Consider the following 17,253-nt stretch of genomic DNA (forward strand, 5'->3'; position numbering starts at 1 on the left):
AGGAGCCATGTGGGGTGGCACCAGTGACCCCTTCCCATCATACAAGACATCATCTGATACACCCACGTAGGTCCTGCAGTCATATCCAGCACAAGATGTAGTCAAGAATTTCTGCTTTAGAGCATAAACCAGGCGCATAATTTTTACCCCTGTTCTGACAAGTATGGGAATATACATGGGTAGCAGTTGGGCCCAGTCTTTGAAGTACAACTTGCATGGAAATACTATAGCAGCCGTTACCAAAACAAACACCGCAGGCAAAACTGCTTCCATTAAGAAGTCAGTGAGGAGAGATCGGGGATGGACATGCATATGGGAAGGTGCAATGAGGGAGAAGACCAGGGTGCCACTGAGCAGCATTTCTGCTGGTCCCACAATTGAAGCTTATGTGTCCTACATACTCCCCAGCCCACAGGATGATCAACGGAAGCAGAATTATGCAAGAATGGCAGATAAGAGATTCCAGCCTTACTTGAGCACAACATCGATTAAAACACACACACAGCTCTGCTTACAAATTGTAGAACAAAACTCATTCTGATGACCCACTGCACCCCCCTGTATTGACCCCAGGAGCATAGCCAAGTCATTTGTAGTGTTAGAAGGGCCTAGAGATCCATAATGCTTGCTTAAGTTCATTATTGTTGCAATTCCCTTGCTAGTAAGCCTCTGAACATGTGAAGATGATTCAAAGGGCTGATAGCATGGCCTAGCACACTCCATACTAATGAGTGAGAATGTTATCAAGCACTCTACCTGGGAAGCGAAGTTTGTTTACAGGTGGCTGTGCTGAGAACCAAGTGCTGTTAGTTTATGCTGGGAATGAACGCTAGTGGGTGCTTCCTGCTTTATTGCTAAACATGTATGGTATAAGACCCATTGTACCCCATGGCTCTGGGTTCAGAGAAGCTGTCTGATCCAACCATTGGGTATGCCTGTGTGCTGTAAGTTACCCAATAAAGTCTCCTTGGAAGTAAACCTTTGAATCTGATTTATCACTATCTTGGCACCTCTAACCTAAGGAGTTCAATGCCCACAGCCAGGGGAACAACCCCCCCCCCCCCCCGCCAGTTAAAGAACACACACAGCCTCATTAAATACATGTTCTTTTAATTTGGACACTGATAACTCTGGAAAAACTCACAGTCCCTTTTCTGCAATTCATCTATAAATACTCTTTAATACTCTGATTTACAAGTTAGCTTTATAAAACCTTTTCAGTAAGACTTGGAAGATCCCACCTCAGAAGCCACTCTGCCTGTGACAAGCCTCCATCCTGTTAGTCTTGTCTACAAGCACAGTGCAACCATGCTTCATGCTTTTTGTTTTAGCGCCTGACAGTTTATTGGAGGGAAGGAACAGGGAGAGCGAAAGTCAAGTCTTTAAGAAAAAAGCTGTTTCAAAAAGCAAAGCAACTTTTTTTAAAAGTCTGTTGTTCCGACTTGTTTGATCTTTTCGGTGCTGTATGACATCTTGTACAGAAGCATTTAGTGAATCAGGTTTACACCTCAGAATGAGCAGAGCCCTTTCCAAATATCACACCCATGGCTTTTAGGAGAGGTTAGTGGGGTTCTGGTACCTTCAACGAGCCTTCTGCCACATTTGCTCTGAATTACCCAGCTCTCCGAAGTAGAGGATCTACCCTCCCATGAAATGCCAAATAACAAAGGGAAGAGAAATTCCTGCTGACACACATGCTGCAATGGAGATGCCCTTGGTATTTGACAGCTGCATGGAAGGATGAACTACAGCAGGTGGATTTTGACCATTTTAGAAGTATTTTTTCTAGCATTTTAGAATTTAGAAGGCATTAGGTTTAAAAACAACGTTGTTTAGTTTGCCAGTTGGTGGAAATACATCTCACACAATTGTATGGAATCAAATGAAGAACTTCAAATGCATCCAAGGACTGTGAACCCCACCCCACTTTCTGGATTTGGGGCTTCAAGACCTCATCCCCAGCATATCAGTGCCATTATTTGAGAACTCCTCTCAGCTTCACTTAGATATGCACCAGAGGGTTGCTGCCAAAATCAACAACAACACAAGCCTTAAGCCCTCCTGGGCATGTGGAACTGGAAACTCCATTTGTTGAATTCTGCCCCAAAGTGGTGGATGTGTGACCACAGTGACTGAGACTGGCTTTAAATATTGCAATAAAGCGGACGGAAGAAAAATGCGAATGTTGGCCCTGAATATACCCCACTTCCAGCGTAACATATGCACAGGACCTTTCCGGGGTGAGAAGCAAGCTGCTTTGCCCTCCAAACAGTGAGCCTCTCTCCCCCAAGCTGTCTCTCACACCCAAATAGTTCCTTCTTGTATGTTACACTAGAGGCGCCGTAAGAGGAAGTACAATTTGCTTGTGCTTCCTCTCCTCCTGTTTTGTTTACATGCAGGGCTAATGTAGATGGCCTGAAGTGATTGGCTTCCTCCTACAACGAGCACTTTTAAACTCAGGCTGAAGAAAGAACCACCTTTTCCTAACATTGCGTCCCTTTAAGCTAAAGAAAGCAAAGGCACAGTTAATTGGCCATCTCTTAGCAAGATGCTGGCTTGCTCAAAAGTAGAAAGAGGGAAGCAGAAGGGAAGGAGCTGCTGTTTAATACGGGAAATAGTCTAGGGTATTAGTCCCAAAGAATTGAAGAACTTTCATTATTGTGCATAAACAATAATCTATTTCTGTGTAAATGATTAGCACAGAGGGCCACAAGCCCTACCAGACCCTCCATTTCTTTCCCTACCCCTACCAAAGCACCCTGCCGCAGAATTTAGCTGAGCGGGATAATGACCAAGCTGGACACCACAGAGCTCCCTTCAATAAAGCAAATCAATTGTCCTATCGAGATTTTTCTGGAAAAATACCTATCTGACCTCACAACTAACGACTGTGGCCCTGCACATCCATCTCTTTTGCGTGGCACACCTTTAACATTTCCATTCAGCTCCATTTGGAACACATTTCTGCCATGTTTCCTCAGCTCTTCACAACCTGCCTCTGCTCCCTCAGCCAGCAATTTAAAACTACTTTGGGTTGCGTGTGGGTGTGTGGGGGGAGAGGAAGAAGAGACATTGGCCTGGGGTGTCTTGTATGGTTAACGTGAAAGCTTGACCTGAAATATACACATGCTAGTAGAGACCCACACATTCCTGTTAAGGCTTCAGTTAGCAATTCAGCCACTGTGATGCACAGTACATGGTTAAGAAAGAGAATACAAACAGCAAGTCTGAAGAAAAAAAATAATTCAACACTAATTAGCAAAGGGCTTTGCTTCTCTTCCCCCTCACAAGCAAAGAATACTCTTAAAATGCTCAGCTACCCTGTTCTGGAAGATATAGGAGAGGGCTATGCATATTATGCACTGAAAATGTTACTATTCTGCACCCTGGCAATTGAAATTCTGCACCAAGGAAAGCAGGATCCTGCAATCTGCATAATGACTATCAATTGAGCAACTGTGTACACAGGGTTTTTTGGCATAACTTATACTGGCTTTGCTGGTCATGGGGAGGAAGGCTATCAAGTCCCACCATAACCTGCCCCGGTGACCACTGAAACCTTGTTCAGTTTTAGCCCCCTTTCTGCCTTCTGAAGTGTCAAAATCACAAGCTTATCATCGAAGCTATGAGGGCTAGAAACCTGTTCTCAAACCAAAAGAAGCTAAATTCCACACCAATATCACACTCTGCACTTTTTCTGTGCTCCTTCAAAAGTGTAGCACACACAGAGCACTGCCTGCAGAGAGGGGAAAACTCACCAGCAGCCCCAACTACCATGCCCATTTTCTGAGGTCCAAGCCACTGTGAATGACAACAATGCCACAACGTAGGATGACTGGACCTTAAACAGGGCAGCCATAGTACAGCCTTATTTTTGGCCACTCTCCTGGGTAAAATACCAGTTCCTTCTGGGCAAACTTCCTTGTTGGACCTGCTTTAAGCCACCCTGTAAATCCCAGCTACCTGTGGGGATGGATAGAAAGATCTGCAAAGGGCTGGTCATTTTTCTGCAGGAGGTAGGGATTGCACAATCTCAAGTTGTACAACATTCTCACCCCACAAAACCAAGTAGCAAGGTAGTTGTCATCCCCCACCCGCCTCATGCCAGCAAACAGTACAATCAAGCAGACTTCAAAATACCCTCCATGGATGAGTGCCATGTTAAACAGGACAACAGCTTTTGGACTAGCACACACATATGTGTATGCGCACATGTGCGCACACAACAAGCCCCACACACAAATGTTTGGCACGCAAGCCGTGAGTTACTGAACATTTTGAAGTCCAAGGAGAGCCATTTATTTTTATGGAGGTTTGTTTACATCAGAAGAGCCCTGCTGGATCAGACCAAGGGCCCATCTAGTCCAGCACTCTGTTCACACAGTTGCCAACCAGCTGTCGAGTGGGAACCCACTGCTCTTTTTTTTTTGTCTGAGAAAATCATAACAAACATCAAACGCTTTCTGTAGCATGAGGAGTTGGAGCAAGTGCCAGGAGCTCAATTTTCACACCACTGCTAAGCGCTTACTCTGGGATGAGTGGGTGTCAACACTGCTAGATTGTTACACAGAGATCACCACAATCAGCCAACACTGACTTCCACTGCTTTCGCCATGGAAAAAGAAGCAGCCACGGTCAAACGTAATGAGGAACGATGTGTGCATATACCATACAGTCCTTGGGGTAGCGATGGGAAAAATGGGCCATAAATATAGCTTTTTAAAATTGTTAAAGTCCTTTTCTTTTAAGATCAAACTCTGCATAAGTATAATTATGTTCCCCGCTACTACAGACTGTTTCAAGCTATTTCCCTTCAGTGCCATCAAGACAATGGCCCATGCCTCTGTGATTGGCTAACGTTCCTGAGAGATGCAGCATCGCTAGTTGCCTCCTTAGTGGACGCTGCAGCTGTGTGCCCTGCAGACAAAGCCTCAAGCAATACTTAGGCCCGGCAGGAAAGGACACCTCTGGAGAACTGCTCTTAAATATTACCCATAACTAGAGCAAAGGGTGAAAAGACATAAGCAGATGGTAGCTTACGTTTTCTTCTACTTGGAGGGAATCCGGCTGGGCACAGCCATTTCCTCCCCCAGAAGGGGCAGGCGGAGAGGACTGTCAGTGATAAACAGACTAGCTGTGCAATAAGAAAAGTGCATCGAATGGTAGCTTTAAAACCAGATTAAGGTATCAAGTTTGCCACACAGCTGGAGGATCAGGCCCCGGCAGCCCCACAGGTTCACATTCATGCTCTCACGCCAGTCCGACGCTGGCAGGAGGAGAGCCTGGAGTCTCCTGTCCTGACAGGGACACCACAGTTGTCTTAACAGAGCATGCTCTCTCTCGCACGCGCTCTCTCTCCCTGGCCCCACCGGCCATCTCTTGGTGCCACTTGTGGTATCGCTGTCACCGGAATTCGTAAATGGGGGCGCTGTACTCGGGAACATGAGTCAAATTCAGGGACTGATACCTGAGGGGTTAAGCAAAAGGATGTGAATCAAACAGTCTACCCCTTATTCTGCCTTCCATCAGAGCAGTGGCTTTCAAACTCCGTACCATCTGGCAACTCTTGCCACATAGCAGACAGATCTGTAAGTGGCCACAGGGAATGTGCTTTGAGCGTAGCAAAAGATGTGGGGGCTTGGCCCAGAGGGCATGCCATTGGTCCAGGGTTCAAGTCAAGTCTCTTGGTCCAAACTTCTGCCACAAATGACAGATTGCAAAACATAGAATGTGCCAAATATGCCTGTAGCAGCAAACGGCAGGGGGAAGATCGGCAATGGGCAGGCAAGCAAGCTTGCTCACTATTACTAATCTTCGCACATAGGAACTACCTTTTGGTGTTTGTTTTTATCCTGCATTTCTATAAAAATAACAGCCTCCTGTAACATGATTTGAAAGCCACTGCTTGAAAAAAAGCAAAAAGAGAGAGCAAGAGAGAGACAGACCAGTATATCTGTTCAAAACCCAATCAAGTTCAAATAAAACCACAGTACATTGCATCCCTTCCATTAGGTACATTAATCAAATTGTAAATCCCAAAGGCCCTCCTGCTACCTTGATTCCCACCCAAGCCCCCACCTTCCTCTCTCAAGCCAAACAGTTTACTTTCATACATATTTGCTTATTGTGGATCATATCTTCTTGTGCCATTGGAAGATCAAAACACAGAGGCCCAGTTCAGACAATCATATTTCAGCTTAATTAAACCATGGTCTGAAGTTGGTTTAATATCATGGTTTGCCCCAGAATTGGTAACCATGGCTTCCTGATTTGGACTTCTGGGTCTGAATGCTCACACCGCAAAAGGAGGAACAATGGCGAACAAAAGGCTCATTCATATCTTGCCTTATGAAGCTATGATCATCCAAACCCAGCCAAAGTGTGGCTTTCCTTGGCATGGTGACTTGGCCACAGTTCAGATAGCCAACTAGCTCAGGAAAGCTTTCCTGCCAGCATTCCACACAGAAGTGGCCTCTTACCATTCTGAACTCCTGTGATAGTAATAGCCCTCTATAGATGCTGCAGATTTCTGGAAGCATATGTAATAAAACCCAGCAAAGGAAGCACCGCTGATGTCTTTGATGGTGTGATCTGGGACCAAGAACTGCTCCTGCATAAGAGTTAACAAGAATATAGAAAGCTAGAAGGAAGCTGGGCTGTAGAGTCCTCTTCTGTACCTCATTGCAGTGACTGGAGAGGATCTACTGTTGCTATATTTCTCTTTGGAAAAAAATCCATTTCTATAAACACATTGTTCTATAACACATTGGTATTGTATCCATACTATTTATTCAAATTAGGTAGTTTCAAAGTTGTAATTAACTTGTTTCAGTCAACTATCCCTAGGAAGTGTGTGCATACACACACAGCTCTTTACGTGTGCTGAACTTAGTATGTTAACAGCTTTCAGTGCCTTCATTTTTTATTATTTCTTTGCTTAAAATGTAAACAATGCAGAGGAAGCAAGTGCTATTGACCTGTCATTAAAATATTTTAAAATATTCCACTAAAAATGTCTAAGGAAAGCTTTGAATGTGACATTTAAACGCAAGTGTGCTTTATTGTTTTTCCCCATATCAAATATTTCAGTTCTTTTTTTTTTTACTTGGGCTGCGATCCTATACACAGTTACCTGGGAGTAACTCCCACTGAACTCAATAGACATTACTTCTAAGTAGCATGTACAGGACTGCACTGTCAAAAACACAAGTATTTGTATAGGAAGTAAAATTAATATGGTGTACTTTTCTAATTTTGTTTTACTAAAGTAAAAAAACATGGTAAATCAAAACTCTTTCTATTTAGGGGAATGGAAAAATTCCCAGATTTTTTTTTGCTAGAGTTTCAAATTATTTTTCTAGAAAACCCACCAAACTGCTGCATTGGATGCCATACACACCTCGAGCCTGGCTGGGTTACAGGAGACGTAGGAGTGTTTGTGCAATGGACATTCCTGTGAGGGCTACTGTGCTCTGCACTTGGGGCCAGGGGGAGAGCGAGGGAAACATGGTAAGTGGAGAGTTCTTCTTTCCCCCTTGTGGGGTCCTCTGCAGAAAGCTGGGCTAATACACACTAAGCTCAGCATCATGGTGATGACTTCCAGGGATGTTTGATTCCAGAGGATCAAATAAGGAAACCCTACACTTTCTGGATGATATTATAGGTACATATTACTATGGGATGGTTATGACTCCCATTTTAATGATGGGAAACTGCAGCTTAGAGACACTCAGCCACAACCCCTCTTCGCTCACAAAGGTGAACCTGAATCTAGCACACTTGCCACACAGGCTCTCTGCAAGGCATCCTCTGTGAACATGTACAAAGAACTCACCTTCCACCTCATGAAGACGAAGTCGTCGTTCTTCAGATCCTCATAATCAAAGTCATCAGAGTTAAATGTTTTTGCGTATTGATAAAAGGCTGGGAACTTCCCCTGGAAACAAAGGGGAAATGCAGCACTTTTACCCCAGAAGAAGAGGCATGCTACTCCGCTCCAGGTGACTTAAAGGACCTGCCAGGCAATCAACAGTCTGACCAAGGATACTGCACCCTAACCAGATCCTTTTCCAAAAAGGGATGCAGATGCTCCCTGCCCACTCATATATGCTGCTGAACATAGCAGAGTTGAAATCAAAGTTGAAAGCACAGTCTTCCGGTGCAGCTACTAACTCAAGCTCAGCCACACCGAACAGCAGCATGCAGGGACACCACCACTCAAGACAACAGCCAGTATGAACCAAAAAGAAAAAACAAAACACCAAAAGCAGAACCGCATGAGGCAAAGTTCACAGATCATGTATGTGTTTATGTAGTGCAGAGATATTTAGTCAGAAGCTGCCCAGGTGCTCCTGCCAATTCCCATCCTACAGGCCAGAAGCCACAAAACCTACTCAAGGTCACCTAGAAAGTCTTGCTTAAGTAGGACTTCAACCAAGCTCCTAAGGCCCAACGCCATACACTGGACCAACAAGGGTGTTGTTCTCACTGAGCCAGTAAACCTGTGCCTGAGCTATACCACTTCAGTCTGCCAGGGAACGTTTCTCCCGCCACCCCAAAACATTTTGCAGACAGCACTAGCAAGTCAGGGAGATGGCTAGACTAGAGCTCTTCTTTATGGCATTGAGTTTCCCATGTGGACAGACTCTTGTGTGGAAAGGCATTCCATCATGTGAACCCCCATCTGCAGTCAGAAATAATATAGCCTAGACACAAGTTCAGCACCTCTGCAAGAGCCAGGCCAAGGTACTCACCCAATGTTTACGATCTACATCTTCATCCGCATCCCACTTCCGTGTTAAAAATGGGTGCTTTTTACTGATTATTTCCCCTTCAAAGAAAGTTGTAAGGGTTGGATATTCCTGCAAGTGAGTAAAGGAGGAACCTAATGAACACACAGAAATCACCCAGGCAAAATTTCTTACCTTCAAAATGAAGTTACGAGTGGACCTTTTTTTTTTTCAGTCTCAAGAAATGAAATGCACAGAGTAAGAGCCTTGGCCTAAAATACTTTGCATCAAGCACATACCTCCGTAAGGCCTTTAATCTTCAAGTATCCACAGAGATAGGAGTTTTCCATGTCTACATGCTGGAAGACAAAATGAAAAGCCTCCATGACTGTGCCCAGAGTAAGAAGAACGAGGAACTTCAGCAAGCTAGAGTCCAGCTACTAAATGGGAATCTAGGAACAGCAAGCGGTACAATGTGAGGAGCAATTAGAAATGAGAGAGGACATAAGAAGCTTGCAGGATAAGTCCAAAGGTCCACTAAGTTCAGCATCCTGTGAAGTTATAATGGCCAGCCAGACGCCCCCAGGAAGCCCACAAGCAGGGCATGAAGGCAATGGCACCCCCCACCCCCCATTACCGCTCTCAAGCACCTGGTATTCAGAATAATTCTTCCCCTGTGCGTCAAGATTCTATTCAGCTGTCATGGCTAATCTCTAGCCACGCATTTATCAATCCAGTTCTAGGCTGCTCTTACAAAGCCATAGTGTGCCGAGACCCTTTAACTACAGGGTGCAGTTCTGATACCTTGCTAAAAGAAACCCTCCAAAACCAGAAAACAGGCAAACCTCTCAGGTAGTCTTGGAAGGCAAGGCTAGAAAAATACTGCTCGTTTCTAGGCGACAACAGCTCTGGGCTCTTGTTTGTTTAGGCATCAGCCCTACAAAGGTCAGGAATATTTCAAGTGTTTTGAGTACTAGCACCAACTTTCCAGATGCCCAGGCACCCAGGAAGTTTCCAGCCCTGCTCCCAGATGGCATAGCACAAACAGGCCCCCCCCCTCACTCTGTTTCCCATATCCTCTGAGGGGCTTTCATCTTTCTGAAAGGGGGAATGGGGTGGAGGACACTGTTCTGGGTGTCAAAGGTGGCAGCAGCAGCAGCACAGCTGGGAAACTGATTCATTCTCCTAACTTGTAGGTCACTACCCTGACCACACACCACCACTCATCGAGATGGTTCAGGAAGAGAAAGGGTTGAGGCAACACCTTCACACACATTCTTCTCCACCTAGCCTGCCTCTGCAAATGCATATTAATTTGCCTCCATTATCCACCCAGCTTTTCTTGTATTTAAGGGTCTCTGCCTCTAAATGCATCCATTCTGTCATCTCTCTTTCTGCCTCTTCTGTTCTATCAAACTCAGCTGCCTCGCTGAGCCCTCTTCCTGAGCTGCTATGCTGCCTCCAATGTCTGGAATAACCTCTCCATTCTCTCCCTGTTGAGGAACTGTTGCAAATAAGTCCACAAGGCTTACTAGCCCATACAAATTATTTCTAGCTTACTTACCCAACATACAACTTATGGTAATTCAAAAAAGAAAAGGACACAACCATCCCTCTTTCAGTTCAAAGGTGTCCCCATCTGGTCACTTGGAAGAAATTCCTACTTGCCTCAGTTGACCAGGTAAGTAGTTAAAGATGCATCAGTCATCAGGCTAACTTCCTTTCCCTCCTTCAAATGCCCTTGGCAAACAGTTCCAGTTCTAGCTGCAAAAGATGAATTTTAAAAATTCTGGCAGAAGAGGCAATGGTACCAGGTGGGCATCTAAGCCACAGAAGCAGCAGAACTGGAACATCGGAAGCTGCCTTATTCCGAGTCAGACCCTTGGTCCCTCTAGCCCAATATTGTCAACAATGACTGACAGTGGCTTTCCAGGGTTTCAGGCAAGAGTTTTTTCCACCCTAGCTGGAGACGCTGGGGATCAAACCTGAGACCTTCCGCATGCAAAGCATGCGCTCTACCACTGAGCTACGGCCCCTTTCCAAAGAAAGAACCCACCCGCTTCACAAAAGTCGTCCTCATCACATCACTGACAAATATAGCACAGAAAACAATGAAAGACAATGACCAGCGGATGCTATTCATGGCTCCTGACCTTATAACCATGACATGGTTTGTCTACTCTTAGGCCCTCAAAACAGTCTAAAGTCACATCACTGAAGATCTATGGTGAAAACGATGCAGATCTGGATCCGAGCACTGCCTGGATGGGAGACTGCCCAGGAACATGTAAGCCACTTTGAGCTCTTTGACAGTAGAACAAGGCACATGTGTAACCTAAGAACAGAAGAATTTGCTGTATCACACCAAACGTCTGTTTAGCCCAGCATTCTGTTTCCAGCAATGGCCAGCCAGAGGCCTCTAAGAAACTCATGAGCAAGGCTTTAAGAAGGCCTACCTCTGTCTGGACCTGGCAGATGGGACTAAGGAACGGGCTGTGTCAAGTGGTGGAGATACTTTAAGAAGCCTGTTTTGAGGGCCCACAGCCTCCTGAATCAACATACAGAAGGAGACACATGGACACAAATCACAGGTGATCACCTCAGAATAGATACCCAGATATTACTTTCAAAGCTATTTGAGAGGGTTGTAGCGAACCAATTGCAGGCACTCTTGGAAGATACTGATTATCTAGAACCATTTCAGTCTGGGTTTCGTTCTGGTTATGGGACTGAATCAGCCTTGGTCGCCCTGATGGATGACCTTCATCGAGAGAGGGACAGGGGGAGTGCAACCCTGTTAATTCTGCTCGATCTCTCATCGGCTTTTGATACCACTGACCATGATATCCTCCTGGATTGACTCTGTGGGATGGGTATTGGAGGTACTGTGCTACAGTGGTTCTGGTCCTACCTACGGGGCCGATTTCAGAGAGTAACATTGGGTGACCATTCCTCGACCCCTTGGCAATTGAGCTATGGGGTGCCGCAGGGTACCATCATGTCCCCAATGTTGTTTAACATCTGAAGCCGCTGGGAGCGGTCATTAGGGGATTTGGAACTAAATGCCATCAGTATGCTGATGACACACAGCTCTATCTCCCTGTGACATCTGAATCAGGAGAGGCTGTGCAAGTCCCAAATCAGTGCCTAGACTGTGATGGGCTAGATGAGGGCCAATAAACTGAAGCTGAATCCTGGCAAGACAGAAGCCCTGTGGGTAAGTGGTTCCCGGGTCCGGGAGATAGGCTCATTGCCTGTTGTGGGTGGGGTTGCACTCCCTCTGAAAGATCAGGTCCATAGTCTGGGGGTACTCCTAGATCCATCATTGTCGCTGGAGGCCCAAGTGGTCGCGGCAGCTCAGAGTGCCTTTTTACCAGCTTAGGCTGGTTCGCCAGCTACGCCCTCTCCTGGACAGGGATAGCTTGACCACGGTGGTACAGGCATTAGTAACCTCAAGACTGGATTACTGCAATGCACTCTATGTGGGGCTGCCCTTAAGGCTGGTCCGGAAGCTGGAGCTAGTGCAGAATGCAGCAGCTCGGCTGTTGTTGGGAGCTGCCCCTTTTCAGCATGTAATTCCTTTGGTGAGGGAACTGCACTGGCTGCCTATTCGCTACCAGGCCAGGTTTAAGGTATTAGTACTAGTGTACAAAGCCCTAAACAACTTGGGACCAGGATACCTGAGTGAGTGCCTCCTTCCCTAGCAAACTGCCCGGTCACTGAGGTCATCAGAGGACATGTTCCTGGTGGTTCCACAGAGACCTATGGCCCAGTTGGAGTCCACCAGGAGAGGAACCTTCAGTGTGGTGGCCCCCTTCCTGTGGAATTCCCTGCCTTTAGAGGTCAGGCAGGCGCCAACATTGTGTTCTTTCCAGCGCCTCCTGAAGACGTTGTTCTCTCAAGAGGCCTTCCTTGCATGATCAGCCGTGGGTTGTTGAATTCCACTTCGTTGGGAGTTGTCTTTTAAAAAACGTTTTCACTTTAACTCTTTTAACCATTGTTTTATTCTTATGTTGTTCACCGCTCCAAAATCTTCTGATGAGGAGCGGTATATAAATATTGTAAATAAATAAATAAATAAATAAAGCTGTTCTGCCTACATATGGAATCAAAGGCAGCTTTGAAGAGGAAGTTCCTCAAGGCCTGCCTAAAAACCAGCGTTGAGGGGGCAAGGCCTTGGTTGATTGGAAGGGAGTTCCAAGGATTTGGAACCCTGCATGCCCTGGTATAGTGCTCTGCCATAGCAACAGCTACTGCTTCATATATTCTTGCCCAGGCAGTACAGCCAGCACCATGCCAAAAACTTTCACTTCAACACCAAGTGAAGAACAAAACTGACCATCAGAAATAGCTTGATTGCCAGGCCAAAATGGATAGAGCCATCCTTCTCAGTGGATACCTTAGGATTTGGGTTCTGAAGCTGTACTCAAGGATCTTGGGATGAGGGAGATTTTCATCCCGAAATAGGCTCTAGGGTCATCTATCCCTCACTTATTTATTTATTTATTTATTTATATTATTACATTTATTAATCGCCCATCTGGCTGGTCAGCCAGCCACTCTAGGCTATGTACAGCGTATAATAAAACAGTTTAAAACAATAACATTCTACAATAAAAACGTTTTCTAAAATACCCTAACCCACCCCAAATACCTGGCCTGGCCACTTCCCTTCCCTGGTAATAGCAAGGACCACGACTAGACCCAGGAAGCTGTCTGGCATAGATGGGTACCCCAGTAAAAAAAAATCCCTTCAGGAGACTCGGTAGATGTTGCACTCCAGTCTGATTAGCTGCTGTGATCCTTGGGTCTGTGAGAAGCTCTTTCCCACTGCAAAAAATTGGGCTGTTTGCTCCATCACCATGCTTCCTCCTACAGCTTGGCTCATCTGGAGCACCACCCAGGAGATGGCTGTCTGGCCAGTGCTTGAAGACCTCCAGCAAGGGAGAGCACACTGCCCCTCTAGACAATTGGCCCCATAATCAAACTACTCTTACTGTTAAGTCTCCTAACATTCAACTGAAATCTCTCCTCCTGTGACTGAAGCCCCTTAAATCTAGTCTTTGCTCTCTTGAGTCATCTAAAGAGACCCCCGCCCAAGCACTCACATTCAGAGATACACCGCCTCTGAATACCAAACACTGGTAACAAAACAGTGGAAGGCCATCTCACTTTCCATACCTTGCTTGTGAGCTTCCCAGACACATCTGGCTGACTGCCATTGAAAACATAGTGTTGGACTATACAGCCTTTTTTATCCATCTCCCTAACCATAGCACCATTGTGCTCTGAATTTCTTACGCTGATCTAGAACACGGGCAAGCAAAGAGAGTGAAAGAGAAATCTTGGCAGGTGAATTTACCCACTTTCCATAGCAGCCGTCTTCAATCTGGAGCCCTCTAGAACATTTGGAGTACAATACCCATCAGCCCCAGCTAGCAAAGACAATGGTCAGGGGCGATGGGAGCTGTGATCCAGAACATCTAGAGGGCACCAGGTTCGGGAAGGCTACCAAAGATTTATAATTCCATGGCCTTTTGCCTTTTCTAGAAATGCCACTACAATTGTGAGAGAGCCAAGAATTGTCCAACCCAACCTTCCAGATTATCATTACAGAAAGTCAGCGAGAAAAAAGTGACATGCCAGTGGCAAAGGCCATGGGGTTCCCCATCAAGCACAACCACACAGAAGCATGAGTTAGGGCTTATGAACTTCTTTCCTAGCAGAATACATGTGCTTTTGACAGTTTACCACAGGCAAAAAGTTAACTGTGATGCTTTCCCCACAGCTTGAAAATATAGATCAGAAAAATTTAATGAGTCAACCCCCCCCCCCCCAAATCACAGCATTTCCATGTGAAGTTGCCATTGTTTTTCCAGGAAGAGCCTTTTAAGAACAAGGATAGGGCAGGGGGCACAACCAGGATAGCGGGAAGGAAACAGAGGCATCGCTGAGTTAGAATATCCAGAACACGAGCATCAGACTCCGGGCAGTGGGGTGCATTTCCATGGTGGAAACTGGGACAAACAATGGCAGTATATCCAGGATGTAAGAAGGTAACTATCCAGGGCAGAACCACAAGACCTGGGGCACTGGGCAATAAAATAGGAGCCACTCATATAAATATTCATTTATATATTACTTTTAAGCATTCAAAGTGCTCCGCGTGACTCAATCTGGGTAAGCAAGCCAGTATTTCTCTCCACAGCCCATTTTGCAGACAAGAACATAGGAAGTTGCCTTCTACAGAGTCAGACCCTTAGTCCATCAAAAGCAGTATTGTCCACACTGACTGGGAGCAGCTCTCCAAGGTTTCAGCCAGGAGCCTTTCACAGCCCTGCCTGGAGAAACCAGGGACTGAACCCGGAACCCTATGCATGCAAAGCATGTGCTTTGCCACTGAGCTACAGCCCAGTTCCATGACAGGAATGTAGGAAGCTGTCTTATACAGAGTCAGATCACTGGTCTGTCTAGTCTAGCCTCAGTATCATGCATACAGCCTGGCAGGATCTCTCCAGGGTCTGTGGAAGGATTTTGTCCCCAGCACTACATAGAGATTGAACCTGGGACCTTAAGAACATAACTTGAAGAGCCCTGCTGGATCAGACCAAAGGTCTAACTAGTGCAGCACTCTACGCCCACAATGGCCAACCAGATGAGAAGCCCACAAGTGGGATATGAGTGCAACAGCACTCTCCCACTCATGTTCCGCAGCAACTAGTACTCAGAGGCATACTGCCTCTGGTACTGGAAGTCATCTATACAGTCACCATGACCAGTAGCCATTGATAAACTCATCCTCCAGACTGTCCCAGGTTAAGTCCCCAGCATCTCCAGAAAAGGTTAGGAAAGAATCCTGCCCCAAACCTGGAGAGCCACTGCTGCCAGTCAGTAACCTTCTGTATGGACAAGATGTCTCCCCAAAAGCCAAAGGCCCTGAGCCTCAGGTAACAGTCAAATGCTGATGACTGGGAGCACAGACTCTGTAACAGTAGCCCAACTGTCAGGTGGCCAGGTGTCCTACCTTACAAGGGACTGTCCTCTATTTTGGAGAGCTGTCAGGGGACAGCTTAAAGGCCAAGAAACCCCAGGAAGGGCGAACAGGAGCCTTGAAGCTGCTGCCCATCCACAGCGAGCAGCCCCTGGACAGCAGACACACAGGTCACCTGCTCACAGTCTCCTTCACAGCAGCTAGATATATTGCATTTCTATCTAAATTGTAGTTATTACTCCCAAATTTGCATTTATGCAGATTAGCACATGCAAATGTCATGCATACTGGTTGCCTTCTTTTTCTGGCCCTGCTTGAGTAGCCACCCTAATAAGCCCAAGCCTGACCAAGGGCAGTCTTTGGTTTTGGAGAGCTGTCAGAAGACAGTCCTCTATTTGAAACTGTCCTCAGTTTGAAGGGCTGCCCAAGCCTGGTTTAAACATAAAGAACCCTAAGACGGGACAGCAGAGCAGGGGCCCGGGCCTTGGCCTTGCTGCCCCTCCGCAATGAGCAGCATCTGGACGCCAGACCGAGCAACGGCTACACAGGCCCCCTGCTCACAGCCTTCCCCACTAGGATGTACTGCCTTTCTATCTACAGAACCACACACCGATGCCGTGCAGTGGCGAGAGGCAGATCCTGGATCCAACCCAAGCCCCACAGCCCCAAACCAAACACTGTATCTACGAGGGCCGGTGTGGTGCAGCGGTTAGAGTGTCAGACGGAGACTCGCAAGCCAGGCCCTAGTCCCCCCTCGGCCATGAAGCGCGCCAGGTGCCTGCGGGCAGGGCCCCAGCTCCCCGCCTAACCTACCTCACAGGGCCGCTGAGAGGGTAAAGTGGAGACGAGACCTACGCCAGCCGCCCGGGGGGCCTCGCAGAAGGCAGGGCACGCGCTCAACCACACATGCAAAGAAAAGGCGCGAGAACGAGGAAGACACAGACCGCCCCCGCGCCTGAAGGCTGGCCGGCGGCGGCGCCCGCGGGGGGCGGCGGCGGGCGCTTACCTGGACGACCACCTCCACCTCGTAGGCGTTGCCCTTGGAGCGCTGCTGCCCGCGGAACTTGGCGCCGCTGTAGAGGCGGCTGGTGCTGACGCCGGGCTGGGCCGTGTTGATGGGCGGCGGCGGCTCGAGGCGGGCGGCGGCCGAGGCGGGCCCGGCTCCCGGCGCCGGCGGGGGGCAGCGGCACGCGCTCCGCACCGGCATCTCGGGCGGGTCCCCCGGCGCCAGCGCGGCCAGCCGGGCCGAGCCGGGCCGAGCCGGGCCGAGCAGCAGGCGCCGCGCTCCGGCCTCTCCGCGCTCCCCCGCTCGCTCGCCCGCCCGGCCTGCTCGCGGTGGCGGCGCGGCCTGGCCTGGCTTGGCCGCTTCCCTCAGCGCCTCCCCTCAGCGGCGTCGCCTCCGCCGCTTCCCTTCGCGGCCCACGATTGGCCCGCGGCGGCGCGGCGCCCGGCCCTTATTGGCTGCCCGGCGTCACGTGCCGGAGGGCGGGCGGGCACGGAAGGGAGGGGGGAAAGGAGGCGAGACGCCGCCGG

General features: G+C 47.7%; 1 protein-coding gene across 1 annotated transcript; it reads right to left on the reverse strand.

Moving 5' to 3' along the window:
* Nucleotides 1–1,093: 1,093 nt before the first annotated feature.
* On the reverse strand, nt 1,094–17,103 carry GID4 (GID complex subunit 4 homolog). The gene is made up of 6 exons (XM_084818154.1): nt 16,727–17,103; nt 9,029–9,088; nt 8,754–8,861; nt 7,835–7,936; nt 6,480–6,610; nt 1,094–5,467 (listed from the first exon to the last, which is right to left on the reverse strand). The coding sequence occupies exons 1-6, from the start codon at nt 16,925–16,927 to the stop codon at nt 5,404–5,406; spliced, it is 666 nt and encodes a 221-aa protein (XP_084674280.1). The 5' UTR covers nt 16,928–17,103; the 3' UTR covers nt 1,094–5,403.
* Between the last annotated feature and the right edge of the window lie 150 nt (nt 17,104–17,253).

The sequence above is a fragment of the Heloderma suspectum genome, chromosome 12, assembly GCF_057233095.1.
Source record: "Heloderma suspectum isolate Gila_16-S chromosome 12, 16-S_ref, whole genome shotgun sequence".
Taxonomy (NCBI): Eukaryota; Metazoa; Chordata; class Lepidosauria; order Squamata; family Helodermatidae; genus Heloderma; species Heloderma suspectum.